At 61.8% G+C, this 27,294-nt stretch overlaps 1 protein-coding gene across 1 annotated transcript in view; it reads left to right on the forward strand.

Moving 5' to 3' along the window:
• Window positions 1–27,294, forward strand: part of LGR6 (leucine rich repeat containing G protein-coupled receptor 6) — a 64,049-nt gene that overhangs the window by 9,773 nt on the left and 26,982 nt on the right. Inside the window, exons 2-4 of the mRNA XM_036277635.1 lie at window positions 6,582–6,653; window positions 8,672–8,743; window positions 12,014–12,085. Coding sequence (XP_036133528.1) covers window positions 6,582–6,653; window positions 8,672–8,743; window positions 12,014–12,085 — 216 coding nt within the window. The remainder of the gene's footprint in view (window positions 1–6,581; window positions 6,654–8,671; window positions 8,744–12,013; window positions 12,086–27,294) is intronic.

Here is a 27,294-nt window from a genome sequence, read left to right on the forward strand (position 1 = left end):
CTGGGAGGGCTCCATCTGTGCCCTGCTGTGCCCTGGGCTGACCTCCTGGGTCCCAGCCCTGTTTACCTGTCTGCTTCCCAGTCCAAGCTGAGAGCCCCTGGGAAGGGGGCCCCGGCAAGGCTGGCGAAGCCGCTGGCACATGGGTGCCCACAGGCGTGAAGACGTGAACGAAGGAATCAATAAGCAGCCGATGGGCCGCAGTGGGGTGCAGAGCCCAGCTGCCCAGCCTGGAGCACATGTGCTCACCTGAGAGGGGGGCTGGGAGGGAGGGCAGCCCTTCAGAACCGCTGGCACTCACCTGGCTCCGCCACAGACCCAAGGTGTGGTACCAACCCAGACGGCCGCGGTGAGGGCCGAGCCCGCTGGGAGCCCCAGGCTGCAGCCGTGGCCAGGCAGGGCTTCCTTAAGTGAGAAATCTGTTTACACACCCTTCCACTTAGGAGCCTTGCCTTCCCTATTCATCCCCTGTATTTATTTTTTTAAAAGAAAACTTCTTTTGAAAATTTCCATCCAGTTTCCACACAGCTAAGCGGCGCGGAGGTGTATGGCTGTCCTGGGCGTGGACGGGAGCTCCAGAGACGGTTGGTGCTTGAATAGTCGCTGTGTCTGGCACTAGTTTGGCTCTGAAGCCCCGATGACTAAGGCCTGCGGTCTGTGCTGAGAGAAATTTCAAGCTGGTGGGTGAGAAAGTGACCACCCTGTAAGTGCTAGGGTGGAGACACACACAGTCTGGGGGGGGGGGTGCTCGGGAGGTGGGGGCGCAGTCGGGGATTGGCTAGTCTGGAATCTGTGATGCTCTGCGGTGCTGGGTCTGCGAGAGGAAGGTCCAGGGACACAGAGCCTTGGCCAGGCCAGTGGACTCAGCTAGTATTTGTCCAGCACCTACTCTGTACCTGAGCCTGTGCGGGGCGTACGCGGGTCAGTGAGGTGGAAACGGTCCGTTGCAAAAAACAAGCAGTTTCAAATCCGTGCGTGGGAGGCCACGAGGGTCCGGAGGGCAATGCCCAGCCAGCCAGGTGCCCGGGACACTTTCAGAATGAGGCTCTCGCTCTCCTCTTTGGACTTTATTTCAGTCTAACGTGCACCACAGGTGTGGAGTGTGATGCAGCTTCACAAGCTGAACACACTTGTGTATCCAGCACCCAGACCAAGAGGCAGAATGGAGCGGCGCTCCTGCCCCTGCCCACCCCACGAGGACAACAGAGAGTAACCCTGCTCCCCTGACCTCTGCCCACACAGGTGTGCCTTGCCTGTGCTCCGAACTCCCTGCAGGGGGAGCACTGCGGAGCGTCTGGCTTCTTTCATGCGCCGGTGGTGTGTGAAGGTCCCTGCATACCGCTGGCTACGGCGTCCCTCGTCCCGCGTGTGCTCATGCTCGTGCCTCAGCGCGGGGGCCCAGCACGCTGTGTCCCTTCTACTGCGGGCGGCCATCGGAGGCCTTCCAGTGGGGGTGTGTGGGCAGTGCTGCAGGGAGCAGTGTGGACAGGGGTTCGGGGACTGTCCCGATGTGTTTCTGTGGGTTACAAACCCAGGAGTGGAATTTCTGGGTCACATGAGATCCAGGAGCTGCCTCGGCGTGAGCTGACTTCCCTGGTGACGTGTGGGTCGGTCACTGGCGCGTCCGGGGTAGCCCGGGGCAGGGCCCTGTACCTTGAGATGCTCTGACCTACTGTGCAGTTCCCAGTGGCTCCTATAACACACCGGAGGCTCAAGGCATCGGGAATGGATTCTCGGACAGTCCTGGAGGCCAGACGCCCAGGACCAAGATGTCGGCTGGGCTGTGCTCGCCACAGAGGCCTGGGGAGAGCCCACGGGGCCTTTGACTGCTGCTGGCGGCTAGCGGCCACTCCAGTCCCCCCTCCTCCTCCAGTGGTCCCTGCGTGTTTCCCGCCAGGGCCCCGGTTGCAGATTTAGGGTCCCCCCCCAAATAATCCAAGATGCCGTCCTCGTTTCCAGACCTGCACGTCTTACACTGGCCAAGTCCCTTTTCCAAGTGGGCCCCCCTCGCAGGTGCCAGGGACCAGGATGTGGCATATCTTCGGGGGTACCGTTCGCCAGCTGCACCACCCTCGCTGCCATCCTGAGCACCCCGGCTCACGCCCGCCCTTCGCAGAGCTCTCAGGCCCCGTCTGATGGCTGAGCCTGCCCCCCTTGGCTACACAGGCCACACTTCCCCAGACCCTTGCGATCCCCCAGCCTGATTGTCCAGTTGCGTGCGGCTGTGTCTGTGGCTCTGAACGTGTTCTCATAAGGGGGTGTCCTCTGAGGGGTGTCCCCTCCTCCCCTGTGACCCCCACACACCCCTCCTCCAGGGCTCCAGGGCTCTAGAAACAAGGCACAGAGCTGCAGGCCCCTTTCCAGCAGTGCCCAGGCCGGGGCACCATGCCCAGGGGTCGCCCAGCGGCCAGCCCTCCCCCCGTCCCCTCTGCCCCTCAGACACTGCCCCCTCAGAGGTCACCTGGCGATGACCTTGTCTCGGGCCTCTGTGGCTGTCCTGGTTACACACAGCAGGGCGGGGTGGGGGAGGAGCTGGGGGCAGGCAGCCAGACCTCTGCCCTCCCTTGGAGGAGCCCAGGGAGAGAATGCCTTTGGCCAAGGGACCCAGGCCAGAGATCAGAAGATCAAAGGATGCAAAGACCAGGGCTGGGCAGGTGGCATTCACTGGGAGGCACCAGGGAGAGGCAGCAGCTGGTGCCTCCCAAGGGCAGGGCTGACCCAGAACGCCCTCCCTTCCCCCACCCTCCCCACACCCCTGCCTGACCCTTTGGTGCTGGCGTAGGACTCTGGGAGCTGAGCACAGAGCGGGCAAAGATGCGGTGCCCCTCGCACTAGGACCCCTGCTTAACCCTCCCAGCAGCTCCCTTACAAGGACTTGCATATAACATTTTTAAAACTCTTTACCCAAGGATGCGCTTTTCATTGATTCTAGAGAGAGGAAGAGGGAGAGACAAAGAGAAACATCGATTGGTCGCCCCTCACGCACACCCGACCAGGGACTGAACCGGCAGGCTGGGCATGCCCCGAGCTCCAAGGTGAGGTGGGCGGTCCTCGCCCGCCGTCTGGGCCGCTTAGCTCTGCTGCCTTGTCCGTCCCTCGTACCCGTCCCGTGTCAGATCTGTCCCGGCCCTCGGCAGTCCCCCACCGGTGTGCCCGTGGGTGCCCACCCCCGCCGCTGCACACAGAGGACCTCGGAGCCGGTGTTGTGTGCCTGTGACAAGGACAGGCACGGGGACTGTCTGAGGCTGGGAGGTGGCGGCTTGTACTTGAGGACGGGACTGCGGGGCTGACCCTGTGGCTGAAGCCTCCGGCTCCGGGGCCACATGGGTTCGTCTGAGGAAGACCCGCATGGCTCTTCTCCCCTGTCCCCCGACGGGCTCTCTGAGGGGGAGCCTGTTGCCGGGCTTTGCGGCCTCACCGCCTGGCAGTGCCCGGTGTGTGGAAGGTGCTCAGTGAAGGTGGTGGGTGAAGCCTGCCTGGCTGAGCAGGGGTGGCTGGAGGGTGAGCAGGGGTGGCTGGAGGCGTCCGCAGGAGGAGGCACTGGACGGGGCCTCGTGAACGGGAGCGTCGGGCCGTGGTGCTCACAGGCCGTGTGGGTTGGCTCCTGTGCGCTGGGCACTGGCTAAGCACCTGACCAGTGGGGAGACGGAGGCAGAGAGCGGTGAAGGGTCACTCTCCCAGGGTCCAGGGTCACACGGTGGCAGAGCCGGGAGTCAGACGCGGGACTGTGGCCACGTGTGGCTGCCGAGTGTGCGGTGGGACTTCCCGCGACGCTGGGCGTGTTCTCGGTCTGCGCCGTCCCCTGGTGCCACTGGCCACGTGTGGCTGCCGAGCTCGACCAGTGGCTGGTGTGGCCAAGGGACCGATGTGGTTTGATCTGCTCTGACGGAACTTAACTCAGAGGCCCTCATGTGCATAGTGGCCGGTGTCCGACAGCCGGCTCTGGTGTTGCAGAGAGAGGGCGCAGAGCCAGCTCCTGGCTTCGGGGGCAGGGTCTCCGTTCCCATCCTTCAGTTCCTGCCCAAGGCCCCCAGCATCCCCCTCTTATCACACCTGCCCTGGTCTCCATGGCGACACCGCCCCACCCAGCAGCCTGGGTGGTCTGGTCCCGCACAGGGTGAAGTTCTGAGAACATTTTCCTGACGTTGGGCCAGCACTTCCACTTCCCGGCCCAGGGCTGTGGCTCTTCTCGGCTCCTGCCAGCCTCGCCCCCCCCAGGGCTGAGTCCACCCAGAGCGCCCAGGGCTGCTGGTCCACCCTCTCAGCCCCTGCGGCTCCGCTGAGAAGCAGTCGGCAGGGCCCAGGGCAGCGAGAACTGGGTGCCTCTCCGCCACAGTTAAGAATTCAGAGCGACAGAGGCACAGACTTGAACCCCACTCCCTGGTTGCACCAGGACAGCCCCCCTCCCGGGAAGCCCTAGCTCAGCACCTCCACCTTCGGGGCACACTCTCCCTGACCGCCCAGGCAGGGCCCCCCAGCAGGCCCCGCCCCCAGGACGACCCCTCCATAGCCGGCTGGTGGGGCCGAGGTACCAGTTGGGAGGATCTCAGCTGGAGCCTCCTGCACCTCCTGGCCCAGCGCTGTTCCCTGCCCCCCCTCCTTGGCACCCGCCTCGCCCCTTTTCCTTTTGTGAGAGGGCCAGGCCTGAGAGGCCCCCCACCCCGACCCTCTGAGATCCACCCCCCTAAACAGCCCTGCAGCTGGGCTGTGTAGTCATGGGGCAGGATGTGGGGGCGGGCTGGGTACAGCCCCCTCCCCCAGGGGAGAACGATGAGGCCGCTGGGGGAGGGGGGGCTTGGAGCCACATCAGAGCCTCTGAGAAGCGGCCCCTGGAGGGACCGCTGAGTGATGAGCCCTGAGTCACACGCCCCGCGCGGTCCTTGAGCTCCTGTGGAGGCACGCTCAGCAATGCACAGGGTAAACACCCAGAGGTGCTCCGCTGCAGCTCCTTCCTGGTGGAGGGTGAGCCGGCCCAGCGCTGTGTGTGTGTGTGTGGGGGGGGGGTCTTGGCAGACCCAGGGGCTGCGCATGGGCTTTCCTGGGCCACCGTGTCCCCGGCTGTCCAGTGCCCTGCCTCTCCACACCCCACCGGAACCTGGGCCAGCGGGTCTGAGCTCCCTGACGACCTCTCTGGGTGCTGCTCCCTGAGGGGTGACCATCAGCACACCAGACCCTTCCTCCTCTATGAGGCCAGTCTGCACCCGGAGCAGGGAGGGAGCCGAGGACCAGAACCAGCCCCGAGTTCTGCCTGCCGGTCCCGTGGCTCCACCCTGCATGGGCGGCTTCCTTCCCCAGAGGACTGCTGTCCAGGCTTTATCAACCGTGAAACTCGGAGACTAAACGGTCTTTTTATAGACTGGGCGTGGGGCTCCCGGGCACATCCCGCCATCCCCAGCCTGCCTTTCCAGACCAGAAAGCATCCTGGGGCTTGAGGGTGAAGGTGCCTCGGAGCAGGAGGCCTGGGGGTGGTCCCCGCAGCATGGTGTCTGTCTGAGCCCACGTCTGTGCCCCAGGGATGGGGTGCGGCAGAGGCAAGAAGGCCCTGTTAGGGTTGACCAGCATGGGACCCATGTGTTAGGTACACACTTGCAGCCTCAGACACCGCTGCTCACCAGGGACACACAGGACATGCGGACACAGGGACGGCTGCCCTTGCCCACAGGTCACTGAGGGACAGGTGGACAGAAGAACACAGGTGCTATTAGTTAAGCAGTCTGTGAGCATTGGCCCATGTGACCCTTCCAAGGATCCAGGGACTTGAGTGCTATCACCCCACTTCCAGGGATGAAGACAGCGAGGGTCATAGTGGTTAACAGCCTCAGAGCTGATGGGGAAGAGCAGAGACTTGATCTCAGAGCCTCTGACTCCAAAGTGCAGACCTCTTTCCTCTGTTTCCTCGAATGTAAAACAGGGGCAACAACGGCGTCTGCCTGGGGTGTTGTGGGGATTAAACGGGATTATTTGGGTAAAGGTTAGCTGGTGCTTGACACAGACTAGTCAGTGTAGGGCTCTTACTGCTGTGAGGACTCTGTGTCCAAGCACCTTGGAGGCGAGACACTGAACCAGCTGGGCCCACAGATACCACGGGAGGGTCAGGGTGTCCGTGCGTCCACCACTCGGGAACCGGGCGCCTCGGTCAGGAAGCCAACAGGGGCCTCAGAGGGCTGCGCAGCCCCCGGCTCTGGGTTCATGCCTGTGCGTGAAAACTGCCCTGGAGGTCGGAACGGCAGGGTGCTCCGTGCCTCGGTTTCCCCCCTGGTACGCACCGTGTGCTGTGTATTTGGCGGCCCCTCTCCTGCTCTGAAACTCTGTGGATCTCTCTCTAGGTCCTTCCTTTGCAGGGGGTCAGCTTCCCTCACAGCTGTCGTCAGGGCCAGTCCCGGAGTCCATGCAGGCAGGGGCAGGCCAGCGGGTGACGGGGACGGGAGGGGGTGCCCGTCTGGGCCCGCAAGGCCTGCCCTGGCCAGCGCCCACCCAGAGGGGTGGAGTTTGGGGCCAGCTTTGGGGTTTGGCAGTGGTGAGTGCTCTGGGGCTCTTTGGGTGCAGATGGGGTGCTCACCGCAGCCCCTTTTCCCCCCATGCAGAGACCTGAGCATGAACAACCTCACGGAGCTGCCGCCCGGTCGCTTCCACCACCTGCGCTTCCTGGAGGAGCTGTGAGTAGCCGCTGCCCCCCGGGGGTGCGGGGGGTCGCTTGGGCCACCTCCCACCTCCGCTGCAGGAACACCTGGCCCAGGTGGGACCCAGGGTGGCCAGGAGGCACTGCAAACACCAGCTGCGTTTCCTCCCTGAAGCCGGCTCCCCTGAGTGGCTCCCCCTCTTTCTGTCAACATCCACCCCTCTCTCTGGGAGCCACCCTACAGGTCAGTCCCCACCACTCCCAAGTCCTGGGGCTTCTTCTGGAGTCTCTCCTTCACCCCTTCCCTGTCCCCCCTGCTGTTGTCCTTGACCTCCTCCCATGGGGGTTTCGCCAACCCACAGGCCACCCCTTTCTCGGGGTCTCTGCACGTCTCCAGGGCGCATTCCACCAGCTTCTCTGGCTGCAGAGCCGAGGTCCTCCCTCACCGGCCCAGACCCATGGCCAGCTGGCCCCACAGGCCGGTCCTGGTCACTCTGGTCTCCCTCCTGCGTGGAGGCGGGACTCCCCTCGGCCTGGCCTGGGGAGCTCTCTCCGCGGGCGTCCTGAGCAAGCCACCTCCCGCCCTCTCTCCACCCCCGCACCCTCCCAGAGATCCTTGGGGCGCCACTGAGTTCTGCTTCCACTAAGACAACGGTGGCCCCAGGCCCTGAAAACATTCACAAGCTCACGTCTGCCCTGCCCCCCCCCCCAGCCAGTCTCCCCAAGAGGACGGTTGGCCAGCGCCTGCTGGGGTCAGGATCCCATTCATCCCGGGGCCACGCTGAGTTTTTCAGACCAGGCACCTGTGGGCCCGTGTGACAGGCAGCTCGGGGTGTCCTGGGGGAGAGAAGATGGGGCGCTGCCTGCCACCCTCGGGAGCTCCCAGGAAGGGGGGCCTGCGGGGGGCAGGGAAGCCCATTCTCAAAGGAAGCGAGTGAGCGAGAGGCTGCGGAGGGCCTTCCGAGGTGACAGCACAAGGGCGGGGAGTGGGGCAGGAGACATGGGGCTCACCAGTCCTCACAAGGGCGGGGAGCAGGGCACAGGTGACCAGAGATCACCTGGGCCGTTTCAGAGGCCCCTCTAAAGGACCCAAGCTTTACGACCTCGAATACGCCTTTCTGCACAGTGTGTTCGAAAAACAAATGTCAAGTCTAGAGACTCTTCTTAGAGAGATGTTTTTATTTATTTATTTTTTCTTTATTGACTTTAGAGAGAGAGGAAGGGAGAGGGAGAGAGAGAGAGAAACACCGATGGGCTGCCTCCTGCACGCCCCCCACTGGGGATGGGCCCACAGCCTGGGCATGTGCCCTGACCGGGAATCGAACCGGTGACCTCTTGGAGCAGGGTGGACGCTCAGCCACTGAGCCACTCCGCCAGGCTAGAGAGATGTTGATAGAAACAGCCCTGAGGGTTTTCAACACCGCCGCTGTGCCTGCGGGCCTCCCAGTAGGAGCTGAGTGGACACAGGTGCACAGTCGGGGACCCTGGGACCCCAGGCCTCCTGCAGCCTCAAGGAAGCTCCGCTCGGTCAGGTTCACATGGAGTCGATGTCATCACATCCACCCCTTTGGAACTGATCACCCCAAACGTGGAAACACTTAGACCAGACGGCAGACTGATTCCGCCCCGTTTCTTACCTCCCGGGTCGTGGGGCTGGCTGTGCGTTTAGGACACGAGGAGACACCGGCACCCCGTCTGTATGGGGCCCTCCGCGGTGACGGAGCAGCAAGGATGGGGAGTCCATGGCGGGCCGTGGGCCGCGTCAGCTCAGGAGGGCAGCAGACGGGGTGTCCACCTGCCCGGAAGTAACCAGCCCTGTGCTGCTCCGTGACCTTGAGGGCAGTGACTTGACCTCTCTGAACCTCGTTTCCCCCCTGAAATTGGGGTGATAACAGTACCTGACAGGGTGGGGTGAGAGGGAAGTGATGGGTGAGGGCAGCAAACGTCACTCTCAGAAAGTGGGCGTCAGCACCACACCCGCCCCTGTGACCCCCAGGCTAGGGGTCCCCTCCTGGTCCCCTGCCCGTGTCACCCACCCTCGGCTCTGACTTGCAGGCGTCTCTCTGGGAACCATCTCTCTCACATCCCGGGAGGAGCGTTCTCTGGTCTCCGCAGCCTGAAAATCCTGTGAGTATGAGTGTGCGACCTTCACGCCGAGCTGCGACCTTGGGAGCGCAGGGAGACGTCCCGCCTGCGTCTCCATCTGCCACCCGGTCTCTCCCTGATCTGCGCTTTTCACCTGAGCCGTGGCGTCCGTGTCTGTGTGGTCACTTGGTCTGCAACAGCGTCACGGCTGTGGACACACCTCTGCCCTGCTCTCCACGCAGCCCCGCGGGGTCGTGACCCACCCCAGTGCTGTCCCCGAGACTTGCCGGGACCGGGAGGGCTGTCTGCAGAGGACAGACCCACCCCGGGTCCTCGGCCACCCGCCCTCAGGTCCCCAGCCTGGTGTCCGAGTCTGCGGTTCAGGCTCCCCTCTCACTGTGAACATGTCTCCTCCCTCGACTCATGCTTGTCCTGTCCCCCTGATCTTGAAGCCCAGGAAAGTGGCAGTGGGCGAGGGCATCTGCTGTGTCAACGAAGCCCCCTGCCCCTCAGAAGGGACATGGAAGACACTGTCTCCTTTGGTCCTTCCATGGCTCACCAGGTCCCGGCCGAGACTGTCCACCCCAAGGCCCACTCATGTTCTGATGATGGGGGGAGGGGTGCACAGGGTCTGAGGGTGGGGAGGACAATCTACTCAGGAGGGCACGTCGCCCCGGCCCCTGGTCTCGGGAGAACGAGGCTTGTGGGTCTGATCCCAGGGGCAGGAGGAGCTCCCCACATGGTGACACCGCAGCCCCCGCCCCTTAGCCGGACTCCACCTGCGGGTCCTCTTTGCGCAGACTGTCCGGCTGTAGGGTGAGAGGGGCTGTAATCCAGCCCTTTGTCCAGTGTGGGCTGTATCTGCCTAGAAAGGAATATATTTTTCTTTTATAATTTTTTCTCTATTGATATTAGAGAGAGAGGGAGGGAGTGGGGGAGAGAGATAGAAACATTGATGAAGAGAGAACATCGATGGGCCGCCTCCTGCACGCCCCCCACTGGGGACAGGCCCACAACCTGGGCATGTGCCCTGACTGGGAATCGAACCGGCAACCTCTTGGTGCAGGGTCGACGCTCACCCAGTGAGCCACACCGGCCGGGAAGGAATATATTTTTCTAATTTGCTCGATTTTGTTTCTGGGCCGGCGGTGGCCCTTGGCCTGTGAGCTTCCGGCCTCCAGCCCGTCCACAGTCCTCGGGCCAGGGCCGAGCACCTCCACCTGTCTCTGAGTGTGGGTCTCCAGCACCTCTGCCTGCAGCCTCCCTCTCCCTGCCCCTGAGTCTGACTCCCCAGCCTCTCGCCCTCCAACCTCTCCCCTTCCTCTCTGTGGTCTCTCTGCCCTGGGTCTGTCCGCCCCCATCCCCTCACTGCCCAGGATGGGAGTGCATCCGATCAGACGCCGTGCATGAGCCTGCTCGGTGGCGTGCCTGTGCCCAGGGCAGGCTCAGGCCTGCAGCCGGCTCAGAGCGAGCTGTGTGCTGGGCCTTCAGGTGCGAGGCGCCGGGCCCACTCCTAAGACGCCGGCTTAGCTCAGCGACAGCCCCTTTCTTCGCTGCCTGCATTCGGCAGTGAGTCAAAGCCCTGGCGGGCCACTGCCCCGTCTGCAAACAGCGCCCTGGGCTCAGCCCCGCAGGACGTGGGAGAGGCTGCAGGTCGGAGCCCAGCGCAACCAGACTGCCCCCGCCCACTGCCCACTGCCCCCCTCGGGGCCCGTGCCGGAGGACTTCCCTGGTGCACGGAGCCCACGCCAGCTCTGGCCTGTGAGTGTCTTTGATAGAGACGAGCTGGGCGGTGTGGGAGCTGCTCCTACCCGGGGGCCTCAGGGCGGGGGTTCCACCTGCATTCGGACAAGGAGCCCCGTCCCCAGTCCAGTGTCAGGCTCTCTGGCTGCAGTGCTGGTCTGTTCTCCTTTTCAGACCTGCAGGAGAAGCTGAGCAGCTAGGCCCCTGTCAGCGTAATAATTCCCGTGCACTGGAGACTGTCCACACCGCCCGGTCTCCTGTGTTGGGGACTCTGTCCGAGCTGTGCCCCTTCTGCAGGGCACTCGGCCTCCCTCACCTTGGAAATGGGGGAGTTGGACTACGTGCTTCAACATGTGTAGCTGCAGAAACGTGCAAACACCTGTGCAGGACTCCTGGCCCTAGGACGGATGAGGGAGGGGAGGATGGGCCTCACGCCACCCCCAGAACCCACCGCCCTACGGAAACCACTGGCGGGCTGCTGCTCTGGAACCCCTGGCTGTTGCCCTCGCGGGTCCTGCCCACCATCCTTGCCCCTCGCATCTGTCTCACAGCTGCAGCTGCCTGACCGCTGGGCCTGTGGTGTGGCCCACAAGCAAAATTGTCCTAGAAAGTTCCCTGGGCTGCGCAGAGCCTGGCTTGGAGGCCTGGGGCCTTCGGAGCACAGAGTGTGCAGGGAGGAGCCGGGGCTCTGCTCCTCAGCAGCAGAGGGAGACGCATCCCTAGTCCCCTCTCTGCCCCCCATCCTCCAAGGAGCTCCTCTCACCCCCACCCCAGCCAGCCCCGCTTTCTCTTGTCCTGCCGGGGGCTGCAGGCAGGAGGAGGGGACCCAGGAGCCCTGTGCCCAGCACTGCCGTCCTCACTGTGTCTGCCTCACGACAGGCTGTGTGGGCGCGAGACCCAGGCCGTCTGGTACGCTTGAGCGAATCCATGTAAAGTCCCGAGACCGGGGCCTGGCACACCAGCTGCTATTAAAGATCAGGAAAGGGCCACTTTTCCCCACGCTGCGACCTGAGTGACCTTGGGCCAGAGGCGTGTCTTCTCTGAGCGTCCCCTCTGACTGGCAGGCTGACTGTGCCCCTTTCAGGGAGGGTGGGGCGTCCCCCACGCTCACTCACAGAGTGCGGTCCTCGCTCGGCCTGAGGGACCACAGGTGTGCAGGACAGGTGGGGCCGGGGGCCTTGCCCTCATCCACATCCACCCCTTCCCCAAAGGCACCTTCAGCCTCTCCCCTGCACAAACAGGTAAACTGAGGCCTGGGGAGAAAAACCTACTTTTCGCCACACCCTTTCCAACCAAATTTCAACAGAACCCGAGTTCTGACTCCTGGCCCCCCTCACTGCTGCCCACGTGTCTCTGCTTCTCCATCGTCCTCTTCAGCTCTGCCTCACCCTGCCGTGACCCCTCCGGGCTGGGCACAGCCAACACCTGTGCAGCCTCTGAAGCCCCATGATGGGCCTGGGCTGGGCCTGGGCTGGGCCTGGGCTGGGGTGAGAGGGATCCAGCTCGGGTGAGGTTCAAGGGAGAAGCCCAGCTCAGGCTGGGGTCCTCCAAGCCCTGCTGTCCTTACAGGATGCTGCAGAACAACCAGCTGGGAGGGATCCCCGCCGAGGCGCTGTGGCAGCTGCCGAGCCTGCAGTCTCTGTGAGTCCCAGCCGGCCCACCCCACTCCCTCCGCTGCACCCCCACGCCCCCCTGTTCAGACAGTGTGTGCCCCGGTCCTCCGTGTGTCCGGGTTTCTGTTGTCATCGTGTACGTATGTGAGGCTCCCATGTGTATCCGGCCCCAAACCCTGCCGAGGTCTGTGGGAACAGGACCTCCCTAGGTGGGGCCCCTAGGGCAGCTGGCGTTCTGCCGGAGCCTGGGGGTGTGGGGTGGGGTCGGCTGCCCGCAGAAGAGTCAGGAAAGGGCTGTCTCCTCTGTGTGGGTTGCTCTAGCCCCCAAGGCTTTGGGGGTGGGAGGTCCAGACACCCGTTCCCCTGCTTGGGGTGGGTCGGCCTTGGGGACTCGCGGGCCACCCAGCACACAGCCCCCCTCCAGGGAGCCCTGCAGTTCCTCTCCCGTCCAGCAGGGGCGTTGTGGCCGAAAGGCTGAGCCAGGGCCGGGCAGGGCAGGTGCTGCCTGTGACCACCCCCTGCCCGCAGCTCGGGCAGGTGCGGTTTGCTCACAGCGGGTCCGTTGCCGGGTCCATGCCTGGTCGCCAGACCAGCGGAATTTCAGTCCATCTACGTCGATGGGGCAGGGCATAGGTATTCGGGAAGAAACCCAACTCGGGAGACAGGACTGGGCATAAGGTGAGCAGGGGGGGAAACAGAGGCCTCTCAGCCCGTGGGTCCCGCACATGGATGTGGAATCAGAAAACTCTAGCTGGTCCTGACTCCCTGTGGGAGGGAGGGAGGGGTGGGGAAGGAGGTTTCCTCCAAAGACCCATGGATGAAGGGCCCAGTCTTGGGGGCCCTGGTTACCAGCTGTGCCCCATCCCCCACAGCTCAGGCCTTCCTCTGCACCCCTGTGCCCCCAGCTGCCCAGCTGGCCCCTGCCTGCCCCCATCCTCCCCCTCTCCCCTCCATGTCAACAAGGTCTGGTCCCCTGCCCCAGCCCCCTCCTCTTCCTCCCTCAGGTCACCCCTGACTAGGGTGGGTGACCCAGTGTGCCCCCAGAGGCCACCGTCAGAAGACCAATGGCCAGGAAAGCCTGAGCTGGCTGCCCCTCCCACCCCCTCCCTCCTCCTCCTCCCACCCCCTCCCACCCCCTCCCTCCTCCTCCCACCCCCAAAGGGAAGACCCAACATTTGCTTAAAGCACCAGCAGAGCAGGGGCAGCCAGAAGTGGGGGAGGGGACAGCATGTGCCATTTTGTCCAGAGCATCGGAGTGGTCTTCACAGGGAAGACGGCAGACGCTTGCCGGGCTCCCACACACCAGTGGTCGGGTTGTTTTGGTTGTGGGTCACGGCTTTGGCATGTTTAGGGGTTCTGTGGGCTCTGCAGGCAGATCCCCGGGGCTCTAGGAGGGGGCAGCCCCGCAGGTGGAGGAGCTAGACAGTTTGCTTCCGCCCACATGCGTCACTCCCTGCTGCCTGGTCGTCGGGTGGGGACACAGCCCGTCCTCCAGCCCTGTGGGGACAGCCCTAGCTTCGGGGCTGTCACGGAGATCAGGTGTGGCAGATGGGAGAGGGGCGTGGAGAGGAGGCCGCACCGCTGTGAGGGCTGGGACACTGTTGTGATGTTGTCCATTTGTCATTGGTTCGCCCCTTTTCCACGTGTCTGGGGCTTCCCTGGGGAGGCAAGACCTGGCTTGTATCGGAAGCTCAGAAAGTGTCGGTAGGAGAAGAGACAGGGAAGGTCATGCAGGCGGAGGGGACAGCACCTGCAGGGACACCGCTAAGAAGGACCCCAGCGAATTCTAGAGAGTTGCCAAGGAGGTGACCTGGGCTGGACTGGGCACTGAGGAGCTGGTGGGAAGGGCAGCTTTGGGGGGAGACCTGGAGTCAACAAGAGAGGGTGCGCAGCGAGCAGGCAGGGGCCTTGCTACAGATTTGGACTTGATGCTAAGGCCCTGGGGAGCCACCGGAGTGTTTCAGCAGGAGAGCTGTGGGACACAGTTCACATTCTTCAGAACTGACTGGGGCAGGTATGGAGGACAGCCTGGAGGCGGGGGCAGTGACGGGGCCCGTGAACAAGGGGGCGTGATGGTGACGGAAGGAAAAGCAGGAGCAGCGGCTGCAGGCGAAGCCGTCGGACTCTGGGTACGTCAGGAAGGCAGGCCAGGAGGCCGGGAGTGGCGTAATGTGCTACCTGGACGCCTCGGGCAGGTTCCCCAACCCTGGGCTTCTGCTGCTTTATCAGGAAAACGGCGGTGGTATCTCAATAGGATAGAATGAAATGAGTTAATACACATGAGAGACGCAGAACGGTGCCTTTCTGGCCACTGTTACAATCATTAGTGGTATTGGCTGGACGAGGCAGCTGAGGGAGAGCAGGGGGCTTTGTCCTCCGGTGGACGAGAGGCCGGGCACCAAGAGCAGCCCCTGGGAGGAGGTCAGTAAGAACGTGTTGACCGAGAAGTAAGTAGACAGCGATGCCCAGAAGATGAGCAGGGAGGGGCCCAGGGGAAGGGGAGGTGCTGACGCCCCTTTTGGATGCGCTGAGCTTGAGGTACCTGTAGGTAGGGTGACCAAGCATCAGTGACACCCTAGAAAGTGATCACCTTCCCTACAGGGCTACAGGGCGTGTGCGTGTGTGAGTGTTGGGGAGGAGGCGCTGCCCAGCCCCCCTCGAAGGTTCTGAATGACAGGTGTTCTGTCCCATCCTTTGGAAGCTGGGGCCCCAGAGTGAGACCACCCACCAGGTACAGGCCCCTCCCTCTGAGACAGTGACCAAACCAGCCGGGTTGCTAGGCCGAAAGGAGAGCGAGGGAGCAAAGGGCAGCTTCTGGAGGCCGCCCTGCCCGAGGCCAGCACTGCACAGATGCTTTGCATCCGCTGTCCGAGCGCATCTCCCAAACCCTCTGTAACAGTGGTCACCCCTGCTGTCCGATGAGGGGAAAGAGGCTCAGGTTCAGGGTCTCTTCCAAGGACAGAGCAGGTGGTGGGGGGGCAGGGCCACCCCCAGTGCTGTGTCCTGTCCATCAAGGTTGCAAGGGAAGCCACTTCGGTGACCGGCGTTGGGTGGCCCTCCCTCCTCCTGCACAAGTACCAGCAAAGAGAAATTCCCTCCTTCCTGTCGGAAGTCAGTCATCAGGGGTGGGGGCGGGGGCGGGGGGTGTCTAGAGGACACATGCCTGCTCTGCCTGGCCGCCCCCCCAAGGCGGGCAGGCCCACCCGGGGGCTCGGGTCCCTGGAGAAGGCCGCACTCCCTCTCCAGCAGGGAGGGTCCGGGCACAAACACTGTGGACGTTCCTGGGGCCTCAGTGGAAGTTCTGTCCTGGGATCTACTTTCCACCAGGTCGGACCAGGTCCCGGGGAGAAGGGAGAGGGTCCGTGAGGGAGGAGGGGCCGGGTGAGACCCAGCCCACACCCCCTCCCCAGTGCACTTCAGAGGGGGACGGTGCCAGGCTTGAGCCAAGGCCAAGAGACACGTGGGGAGCCAGGAGCCTGGGGAAAATAGAAAGGGGGGGGGCTGTGGAAAAACAGCTCAGAAAGGCCTCAGGACGGGCCAGGCACAGAGGGGCTCAGAGGCAGGAATAAAGGGGAGGGGACAGAACAACAGCCAGTGCTGGACCCCCAAGGGAGCAGTGCTTGCTTGCAAAGGGCAGCCTCGAACCCGCCGCCGCTGAGCCGAGCTGGGCGAGGACCAGGAGCCCACAGTCCAGCCAGCCGCCCTGGGACACTGTGCCAGCTTCCGGGGCACTGGGGGGGCGGTGTGCACGTGTGAGCTCGGCCCGGTGCTGGGGGAGGCCGCAGGTCCCGTGCACCGCCCTTCACAACGCTGAGCCCCTTCATACGTCTCATTGCGTCCCGGAAGCCCCAGAGACGAGGCAGCTGAAGCCCAGAGATGTTAAGCGACTTGCCCAAGACACCGCTAGCGTGTAACCAGGCCCTGGCTCCCATACTTGGCACCTGTCTCCCGCAGTGTGGCCTCGGGGCCGCAGGCTTTAGGACCCAGAGACCTGGATTCGAGTCCTGGCTCAGGAGCTAGCGGTGAGGCCATGAGTACGTCCCACCCCTCTCTGGAGGATGAGAGGGTCGAGTGAGGATGGGCAGACGGGCGTCCCCGGAGGACGCCAGGCTGCAGCGGTACGGGAACTCCCTAATGCGGTACGGGTGCTGCCCCTGAATCGTGTGGATTCCAGGACGTGGTCTGTCTCCGCGATGGAGTTTGTGAGCAGCAGAAATGTACTGCTAACCGTTCTGCAGGCTGGAAGTCTGGGAGCAGGGCGTCAACACGGCTGGGTTCTGGGGAGGGCCCTGTTCCCACTGGGGACAGCCCACGTCTCGCTGTACCGCCTCGTGGAGGGGAGTGGGGCCGGGAAGCATGCTTCCCTGACTCTCACAAGGGCACTGATTCCACTCATGGGGCCTCCACCCACATGACCCCTCCAACCCCAGTTACCTCCAAAGGCTTTGCCCCGAATTCCATCACACGGGGTAGAGTTTCAACACATGCACTTCCGGGGGTGCAGACATGCAGTGGACAAGGGGATGGTGCTGGCTCCCCGGGAGCAAGGGTGTCAGCGTTGATCCCTAGCGACCCTTGGCCTGGATCTGAACCCCCAAAGTCCTCTTGGGAGGGTGAGTACGGCTGGCTGTCCTCGTTAGCCTCTGCACGTGAAGAGCAGGAGGACATTTCCAGGGTCTTCGCACCCGAAATGCTGCTTCTCTCTCACCCTTGGGAGACGAGCCCCCCCTCACAGATGGCCTGGGAGGGAGCACTCTGCTCAAGACCCCCAGTGGGTTAGAGCCCAGCCAGGGGTGGAGCAGCGCCCAGCCAGGGGTACTTCACCTCACAGCCTCCTTGATGAACATCTTCGAGAGATGCCAGGGGTTTGGGGAACCCCGGAGGGGGCCTGTCTCAGGCCTGGGCACTGAGGAGGAGACCTCTGTGGGGGGCGAGGTGCCTGTGGGGGAGGAGGGAGCAGCTCTGGTCCAAGGCTCCATCCTGGAGAAGCGCCCAAGCTGCCCTGAGGTCCAGTGAATACCGTCTGCGCCACCCACCTGGCCCGCCAGCCAGAGGCCCTGCGGCCCAGCATGCTGTGGGGCCTGCCGAGGGTCCCCAGGGACACTCGAGGTGGCAGATGGCTCCCTGGTTGGGCTATTTCAGGCTCCGTGATTATATCCTGCTGTGTGTGGCTCTCCCCTGGTTCCGGGAGTTGATTACTACATGCGTCTGGGCAGAGGCTGCTCTGAGGTGGGTGGGCGTGCAGCAGCCCCCTGCGTATGATGAAGGTCTGAACACGGGCAATTTGGCTGCTGGAGATACTAGGAGTGTCCATGGTGGGCCGGGCCCTGGGATCCTGGGGAGGTTCCTTCAGCTGTAAATGCTGGTGTGGGATAGAGTTGGGCCACCCAGGAGCAGTGTGATGCTCGGCCCACTGGGAACGCCTCAGCCCAGACTTCTGTGGGTCTCCCAGCCTCTCTGTCCCCCCAGCCCCATGAGCCCCCTGGAGCTCCTGCAGGCCCAGGCCTGAGCGACTTGCAAGAGGCTGGAGCACCCCCCACCCCAGGATGAGGCTGAGGGAGCTGATAACTCAGATGTGGTGTATATGCACATGGGTCCTAGGCAGAGCCAAGAAATAGGATGACCCCTCCCCCACAGGAGAGGACAGAGGCGAGGTTCCTCCCTTCTGTGTCGTCACCCCTTCCTGAGCAGCTGCAGAGTTCTGGGTGTGTCCAGAGGGAAGAGGAGACCCAACCACTGGTGTGTGTCCCTACCCCCTCCCTCCATCTCTCTCCATCTATCCATCCATCCATTGATTCACCATCTACCATCCACCCATCATCCATCCATGTGTCCATCCATCCATCATCCATCCATTTGTCCATCCATCATCCATCCATATGTCCATCCATCCATCATCCATCCATGTGTCCGTCTGTTCATCCATCCTTCCATCCATCCATGCATGTGTCCATCCATCCTTCCTTTCATCCATCCATGTGTCCATCCATCCATCATCCATCCATTTGTCCATCCATCATCCATCCATATGTCCATCCATCCATCATCCATCCATGTGTCCGTCTGTTCATCCATCCTTCTATCCATCCATGCATGTGTCCATCCATCCTTCCTTTCATCCATCCATGTGTCCATCCATCCATCATCCATCCATGTGTCCGTTCGTTCATCCATCCATATGTCCATCCACCCATCATCCATCCATGTGTCCATCCATCCATCATCCATCCATGTGTCCATCCACCCACCCATCCATCTGTCCATCCATCATCCATCCATATGTCCATCCATCATCCATCCATATATCCATCATTCATCCATGTGTCCGTTCATCCGTCCTTCCTTTCATCCATCCATCCATCCATCCATCCATCCATCATCCATCCATCATCCATCCATGTGTCCATCCTTCATCCATCCATATATCCATCATCCATCCATGTGTCCGTCTGTTCATCCATCCTTCCTTTCATCCATCCATGTGTCCATCCATCCATCCATCCATCCATCATCCATCCATTTGTCCATCCATCATCCATCCATATATCCATCATCCATCCATGTGTCCATCCACCCACCCATCCATCCATCATCCATCCATGTGTTGGTCTATTTCTTCAAGCTCTGCAGAGTACCTGAAATGCCTGGCAGACAAGTTCCTGTGGTCAATCACATCCAGGCCGCCATCCTCACCCTTCCCCTTCCCACACAGTGTGGACTTTAGCATCTGAGACAGGACAGTCAGTGCAAGGGGACAAGATGATGTACAGTTGGTGCATAAAAGCTAGAAGGAGTTGACTAAGTTGATGACAACCAGGTGAGCCCGTGAGTGTGTCCTACAATCATGCAGGTGACGAGGTTGCTGGAAGGCCAACTGGGCAGCAGGCTCTGCCACGAGGGTCAGCAGACTCACCTTCACTCCTTGTCACTCCCTCCACAAAGGGACCACATTCCCTGTTTTGCAGGTGAGGAAGGGTGGGAGTCAGTGGCAGGACTGGTGGGTGGTGTCTGCGCCCACACATGGTCCTCACCCCGGCTCCAGGCTGGGCTGCCGGCCTCACCACACTCGGGGAGCTTACGAAGTGTGGGTTCCCAGGCCCCTTCTCAAACCTCCTGAATAGGAATCCTGAGGGCTGGGGCCCGGGAACCTCCATTTGAGAAAAAATATCCCAGGTGACAGCCGGTCAGAGACAGACTTGGGCCCCTGCTCTGGGGATGGGTCACAGGCCATCAGTCCTGGACAGCCAAGGGCAGACCACCAAGCCCCTCTCAGACCTGGCGATTCAGGGTCTGTTTTGTGTTTTGTATCCTTGCCCGAGGACTTTTTTGCATTTATCTTCAGATAGAGCAGGAGGGAGAGAGGGGGGAAGAGAGAAACATCGATGTGAGAGAGACACATCGACTGGCTGCCACCCACACGACCCTAACTGGGACCAGGGACAAACTGCAACCGAGGTACGTGCCCTTAGGGGAACCAAACCCGGATCTCTCTGGTCCTCGGGCCGACGCTCTAACCGCTGAGCCAAACCGGCCAGGGCTAGATCTGTTTTAACAGGACCCTCCTCCCGCCTTCCCGGCAGTTAGTATGTTCGTATATGATCAACACTTGAGAATTGCTTCTCTTTCGTCCAGGAGCTTCTGGGACACCCTACCCTCTCCCATCTTTGTGGGGTACCCATGTCCCTGTCCCCTGGGCCCTAGAGACTTCCCGTGCAGAGTCCTCAGGCCATAACCCCGTTCAGCAGCCCTTTGTGCACACAGGAGGGAGTGTAAGGCCTGGATGGGTTTGGGTGTGGACCAGCCGAGAGGCCGTGAGATGCCTGTGACCTTTGGGGCCATGCAGCTGGAGACACAAGGTTAGACTTGAGGAGGGACTTCTCAGCTGTCTATACCACAGGGAGGGACAGGCTAGAGTTCTTTTCTTCTGAAAGTCCTATAGAGGTGCAGACCCTCGGCCTGGAGATGGGCTTGGCCACCTCCCTCTGGTCCACTGGGCATTTTCTGGGAGCCATGGAGTCTCCAGAATTCTGTCCTCTGCCACCTTCGGGGAGCCCAGAGAGGAGGTGAGAGAGGTGGGCTCACAGCCAGGAAGGGGGGGACCGTGCCCCTGTGCCTGAGCCCCTTCCACCAGCCACATCCCTGGAGTTGGCGGCCTCCCCCCCTCTCCTAGGCCCGCAGCCGCCGTCCTAGGGAGAGAAGACTGGTCAGGGGCGGAGAAAGTGGGATCTTTTTTGAGTCCATGAGTAATTTTCCACCCGTTTATGGGCCTTTGAGCCCAGGTGGCTGCCAGCCACTGGCTGGAGCGTGGAAGTTCACATGGCAGCCAGAGAAGGCGGCCGGCGCACCGGCTCCCGCTCTGGCCGCCGGCCCCAGACCACAGGACCTTAGAATTAGGAGCGGGGAGGCGGAGGTGGTCACCCAGTCCAACTGCCCCTCCTGCAGGTGAGGAAGCCAGGCGGCAGAGAGGGAGGGACTTCCCAGTGTCCCAGCGAGCCGGAGCCCGGAGGGTGATCTCTTCACGAGCCTCTGGGGCCTCTCCAGCCAGGTGGCGCGAAGACCAGTTGTTCTGGATGGTGGCCCGTCCAGGGGACCCCTCCCCAGGCGGCTCCCCTTCCCTCACCAGCCCTGACACGAGCCTTTGGACTCCTTCCTGCTCCTGCCCGTAAACAAAGCCAGGCCTGGTCTGCACGCTGTGCATTGGGAAGGGGTCTGGGGTGACGAGGCAGGACGGGGCCCACAGTGCTTATGGGTGAGCTGTTTCTGGGTGCAGGGTTGAAAGGATGCCGAGCCTGTGGGGCCCTGGCAGCCCATGGGGTGGAGGTCACTGCTGATTCCTCGCAAGGTCACCCCTTTCTTCCTAGCTCGGTCCCCTCCCTGCATCTCCTAGAAGAAATTAACTTCTGGAGGCTCGTTCAGGGGTCCGGCTCGACCACTTTGTGAGTGGGGAGGACGGCACCCTTCTGGGCTTGCGGACACAGAGGCCCATCAGCAGAGGTGACCTTGGCCCTGTTCCGCTCCTCAGAGCCAGGGCTGGGCAGTTGGGGACAAGCCGCAGGGAGGACAGAAGGCAACAACCTAACCTCTCTGACCTTCTTTCCCTCTGTCTCGGTTTGTAAGAGCCGGAGCTGGGGTTTAATCTTGGTGTGTCTGATTCTTACATCCACTCTCTCTCTGCCTCCCCCTTCCTCTGGTCACTTCCCGAGAACCCCAGGAAGCTCTGAGAAAGGAGGAACGGGGGAGGTGGCCCTTCCTGCCTCCCTGCCCCTTTCTGGGGAGCGTGGGCAGCAGACAGAGCTAAGACGGGAGTGAGGGCATGGAAGGGACCCACAGGGTTTAAGATAAGAGGCGCACAGATGTGGCTCGACGGGGAGGGGCTCAGTGCTGTGTGTTGGCAGAGGGGGGTGCTGGGCAGTGGGCCTCACCGTCCGGGTTCTGCTGTCAGGTTGTGCATCAGCCTAAACACAGGTGGGAAGCAGACGCTGTTCTCTGAAGAGCCGTGTGCCGCCCCGAGCCCAGCATCACACCCTTCAGTTACCTGCTGCTGCGGGATGACGCCTGTCCGGCAGCCCCTCGGCCCTCGTGGGAGCGGAGGTGTCTCTGCAGGAGAAGCCAGGCTGGGGCAGCACCTCTGGGGCTGACTCTGGGCGTCTTTAGTTTCCAGAGCTCCAAGCTGGGGTGGGGTGGGGATGACGAGGGAGCCAGGAGGCTCTAACCCAGCTGGGCTTCCAGCCCCTCCCCTTCCTGCCCGCTGTAGCCCAGGCCCTCTCCCTGGCCCCACTGACCTGGGTCCTTTCTTCAAAACCCCTGGGAGCACTTGGAGTGGGAGCGGGGCCACGGGGAAGGGGAGGCTGGGCCCCTGGTGCTTAGTTCTGCTGTGCAGAGGTGAAGGGTGGGGTGCGAGGCTCCCCCAGGCCATCAGATGGCACCACTTAGCCACCCTGCTCCTCTGACCGGAAACCACTGGGCCCCAGGGCCCAGCTGGGCAAATCTTCCAGGCACTGCAGTGAGGTCAGCCCACCCCACCCCACCCCAACCTGCGCTCTGCTACCTCCAGGCCTGGGCTCTCTGTGGAGCCTCCTCTAGGAAGTCTGGCTCCGAGCCCCCGGACACGGGGGACACGGCACCCGGAGCAGGTGTCCTCAGTCATAACCAGGGTGGCGGGGGCGGGGGCAGGCCTGGGCGGACTCTCTTGTGTTTGCCGGGCCTGCTGTCCGTCAGCAGCTACCTGCGCCAGGGCATGGAGGGGACCCTGGTCAGAATTCAGATGGGCGGGAGGGACAGGGCGTGGGCACAGAAAATAAACCCCGGGAGGCCTTGTCTAGAGATCGGTTTCAGAAGTGGGGGGCTGGGATACTAAGCGGTGAGCTTCCGCAAGTCTGCCAAGCTCTGAGAGAGGGCGCTGTGCCCAGCCCAGGGCAGACGGGTCCCCTTTCCTGTCTCTGCCTCACAGGACCTGGCAGGTCTGTGGCTCTGGCTGTGTCCAGGTTGCTCTGTGTCTGGAGAGTCAGGGAAGGGAGAGCATGCTGGGTGGGGGCCCTGTGCCAGGCCCATCTGGGTACCCCCACCCCTAATCCAGGCCCTCAGTTTGTCCAGCCTGCAGCCCTGACTTGGGGATCAGCATGGCTCAGGGAACCCAGCTGAACGGGGGCAGTTAAGAGGTCCCTGCAGGAGACAGTGTGAACCACAGCAGTGGACCTGGTGACCCCGGGGGAGGAGATGCAGGGAAAGGTGGGGCACAGAGGGCAACAGGAGCGGGGGCCCCCACCGCCCCCACCGCCCTCCCCATGCAGGCTCCAGCTCCCCCCTCTCAGAGTCTGGGACCTAATTACACCCTGACGCCATTTGTTTTTTAAAAAACATGTTTATTTTTGTTCTGACTCATTGTAGAAAATTCAGAAAATACAAAAACGAAAAAGAGGAAAATAAAAATCAGCCGCAGTGCTGCCGCCCAGACACAATGCTTGGGAGGACGTCTCTTGTCTCCCTGCGGACACTCCCTCCCACAGCACACGCCTCCTCCGGTACACGGCGCCTTACCCATCACACGGGGCCCGGTTTCCTGTCCCTCAAAATCGCAACACCAGCCTCCTCGTTTAACTTTAGGGATTTTTTAAAATCGAGATCTAGTTCACGCGGCATAAAGCGCAGCCTCTGGAAGTGGATGCTCAGTGGTTTCCAGCATATTACAGACTTGTGGGGCCATCACTGCCTGATTCCAGGACGTTTTCATCATCCCCCAAAGGAACACTTGGCTCACTAGCAGTCATTCCCCTCCCCCACCCCCACCCAGCTCTGATCACTTCCTGTCTCTGGATTCTCTGCTCTGGATTCATAGAAATGTATGGATTTCATAGGATCACACAATATGCAATTTTTGTGTCTGGCTCCCCTCGTCGAGCTCCATGTTTGCAAGATTCACCCGTATAGGTATTCGTGCATGTCGGGACCACATTCTTTTTCATGGCTGAGTAATATTCCACAGTGTGGACGGATTGCATTTGGTTTCTGCCTCTTCAGCTGACAGACACGGTTGTTTCCATTGCTTGCTCACTGTGCACGGGCCGTGGGGAACTCTTGTGTAGACATCTCTCGTTTTCCTCCACTTTAAGTGGAGACAACTGGAGTGTGTTACCCACTTCCTCCACTTGCCTCCTGCACGGGGGCTTCAGCAGGGGGTGGGGTGGTGAGCACAGTGGATCCATCAGTGAGGAGTAAGGATGGTGCGTGTAGGGGGCCGGCGCCGTGTGGGGTTTGGTCAGGAGGCTCCTGAAGGCGAGGAGTTTTAAGCAGAGCTTTGGAGAGAGGAGGCGCAGTCTGTACGAAGGCGAGTTGAACACCGTGAGCTCTGGGCAAGGCAGGAGGAAGGCAGGTGTGATTCCCGGGTGAAGTGGAGCATGGGGGACCTGCTGAGAAACGGGGTGGTCACTGGGTCGTTCCAGGAGAGGAATCTTGGACGCCGAAAGGTTGGAGTTGACTGGACGCCCGAGTGACTCTGAGCAAGAGAAAGAGGAGATCGCAGTGTGGGGCCAGCTGGGTGTCTAGTGTATGTGAGCGGGTGGGTGGGTGGACAGACAAATGGATAGATGAATGAACAGATGGATGGACGGGAGGGAGGCTGGGAGGACAGGATTCCTACGACACAGCTGGAACCTCCCCAGTTCTCATTCTGGCCCACAGGGAGCCCCAGACCCTGGGAATGAGGAGGAGGAACAGGCCCTGGGAAGGCCAGGTTAAGGAAGACAGACTGATAGGACTCTTCCTCCCCCCCCTCCCTCCCCCGGTGGTACCTTTAAAAGTGTTAACATGTGGCTTGGTTTCCCCTGGCACCCCTGACTACAGAGCCTGCTGGGAAGGCTCTAAAACCCGGGAAGTTGCTTACATTTCCTAACCCTCTGACATCACCGCCCCCCTGTGGACAGGCAGACTGGGAAAACCCTCGTCTGCCTGTTCCTCCACCAGCCACACTGCCCTTTGCCAAGGGCGGGCGTCCAGGCCCAAGGAACCACAGACCCGGCGCTCGGACACAGCTCAGACGGCCCAGGAGCGAGCTTGACTTAGGAGTCGGATGTCTGGAGGCTGGGGGTGGATGAGATGGCTTTCTGTGGTCCCCACCCCAGGATTCCGGGACTGTCACCCACAGAGCTGGCGTCCTGCCCAGATCCGTGGGTCTGTGTCTTCAGGGGAAGCTCGTAAAGGCTGCACACAGAGTCTCCTCTGTGCCTTCTTCCTGGAGGGAGGGTAATTATTTTTATTTATTGCTGCCGATTAAGACACAAGGAAGGGCTGGGAGGTGCTCAGGTGTCACCCTTTGATGTGCAGAGAGGAAGGGTTTTCTCTGCCATCAATGCCTGGGCAGAGGGGAGGGGCTGGGCCTGGAGAGCCACTTGGAATTGCCTGTGTTTTCACATCCCACCTTTGATCTGTTGAAAGGCTGACAGTGAGGGGGGCTGATCAGGTGGCATAAATCAAAACGGATGGAACAGCACACACGGAACCACAATGGGCGGCTTGTGTCTTCACCTTCACAGCGAGGGCAGGTGCATTGCGTCATGTCCGTCTGTCCCGGAGCCCCCTTCTCTGCATGCGGCGTGGGTGACGCGTTCCCTGCTGCGTGAGCCTGGGGGGCGAGTAAAGGAAATGTGTGGCAAGTGCTTAGCACCCCTGGAATCAGCTGGCTCTTCCGTGGTAGCTAAGGCTCCATACTGATCAGTGAAACGGCGAGGAGTCTGAGCGCCTCCGGGGAGGGGCCGTGTTGTGCACTTTGACCAGAACGGAGCACAGCAGAGGCCTGACGGCAGGTGCTGAGTCCTCAGTGGGTTACGCCCGGTCGAGTGAATGAAAACCGAAGGGATGATCCCCAGTAATGAGGGCATGTCAGGTGCCCTGGCGGGGGTGGGAGGGATTGGGGGGCAGCAGAGGGCCCTCCTCGAGGGCAGCATGGGGGCTCCGGTGTGTGGAGGCACCCGAGTCGGGGAGGGACCTGGTACGGAAGGCTGAGCCCCTGCCTGTGGGAGGCGGGCACCTCCTTGGGCTCTGCAGGTGCCAACCTGCTCCTGCTGGGACCTCCCCCTCCCTGGCCGGCCGGTCGGGCTGTGGGTCCTCCAGGCAACCGACGGCTCCCACCTGGAACATTCCCCACAGAATAGCCATTTCCATGGTGGCTGCTTTTTTCCACTTTCAGTATTCTCCCCTCACCCTGCCTGCTCTCCACCCACCCTCTCCTCCTCCTTCCCCGTGAGACTCAGCTGTGTGCCTACGGGGGGGTGGGGCTGGGTTGGCGGGCAGCCAGTTAACGGGGCACCGGTCCCCCACCCCTTCTTCTTTTGCTTAAATCCTCACCCAAGGCCCTGGCCGGTTTGGCTCAGCGGTTAGAGCGTCAGCCTGCGGTCCAGAGAGACCCGGGTTCGGTTCCTGCTAAGGGCACGTACCTCGGTTGCAGTTTGTCCCCGTCCCTGGTCGGTCGTGCGGGTGGCAGCCACTCGATGTGTCCCTTTCACGTCGATGTTTCTCTCTCTCTCTCTCTCTCTCTCTCTCTGTTCCTCTCTCTCCCTCCCACTCTATCTGAACAAAAAAATGGAAAAATGTCCTCGGGTGAGGATGAAAATAAATAAGTAAATAAATCTTCACCCAAGGATATTTTTCCATTGATTTTCAGAAAGGGTGGGTGGGAAAGAGAGAGAGAGAGAAACATTGATGTGAGGGAGATACACCGACCCCACACGACCCCAACAAGGGCCAGGGGTGGACCACAACCGAGCTACGTACGTGCCCTTGACTGGAATCGAACCCACGACTCTTTGGTCCATGGGCCGATGCTCTAATCACTGAGCCAAACCTACCAAGGCCCCCACCCCGTCTTAATCTCACACTCACAGTGGGGAGGAGGAGGGCAGGCCTGAAGCCTGGAGGCTCTATGAGCCCGAGCAGAGGCGGCTGCAGCCCACAGTTAGTTACAAGGGGCCTTGCGCTCAGAAGGTCTAGGCTCCGCTGTTGTCACCGTGAAACCCTTAATCATTTGTGAACAAAGGCTTCCCCAGGATCCTGCTCGGGGGCCTGGTGGAGAGCGGCTTCGTGGGGAGGGAGGCGCCAGGGTGGGGTGGGGCTGGAGCATCGAGGGTCCCAGGATAGACGCTGGGCAGGGCTCCCCCCTGAACTTCCAGCATCTGAACCAGCAGGGCCTCCTGACACTCTGCAGACCCCCGCAGATGACAGGGACTCTCTGGTGCCTCCCAGGATGAGGGCGCATGGTGGGGCACCCCGCACACCCGCACTGCCCCAGTGGGACGAGCTGGGGATTCCCATGGGGCCCCGTCAGGCCCACCCGTCCTCACGGGAGCCTCTGCTTCTGGGGACCTCTCCCTGTAATCATGTCCCCTCCTGGGGCTCAGAGCTGGAGAGGGGTTCAGAGGGAAGAGCCCCCTTTGGATTCTGATAGAACATGGTTCTGAGTCTGCAGCCCTGTTCTCTGGGTCCTGGTCGGGTCACTGTTTGACCAAGCTCTCTCCTGCTGCTGTTGCCTGTCAGGTCCTCAGCTCATGTTAGTCAAGTGGGGCCCATCTCTCCGCTCTCTGGGGTGTCTATGGCGAGACCTTCTGACCACCTGCCCCTGGGGACATGGAGGGACGAGGCCACCACCCTCCCTGCCTCAGTCTGAGCCCTGGGTGGGGTGGGGGGGGTGGTTTGTGCCTAGAGAGGTTGAGCTGGATCCTGGGCTCCGACTGGCCTGGGCTCCGACTG

The sequence above is a fragment of the Molossus molossus genome, unplaced genomic scaffold (assembly GCF_014108415.1).
Source record: "Molossus molossus isolate mMolMol1 unplaced genomic scaffold, mMolMol1.p scaffold_m16_p_23, whole genome shotgun sequence".
Taxonomy (NCBI): Eukaryota; Metazoa; Chordata; class Mammalia; order Chiroptera; family Molossidae; genus Molossus; species Molossus molossus.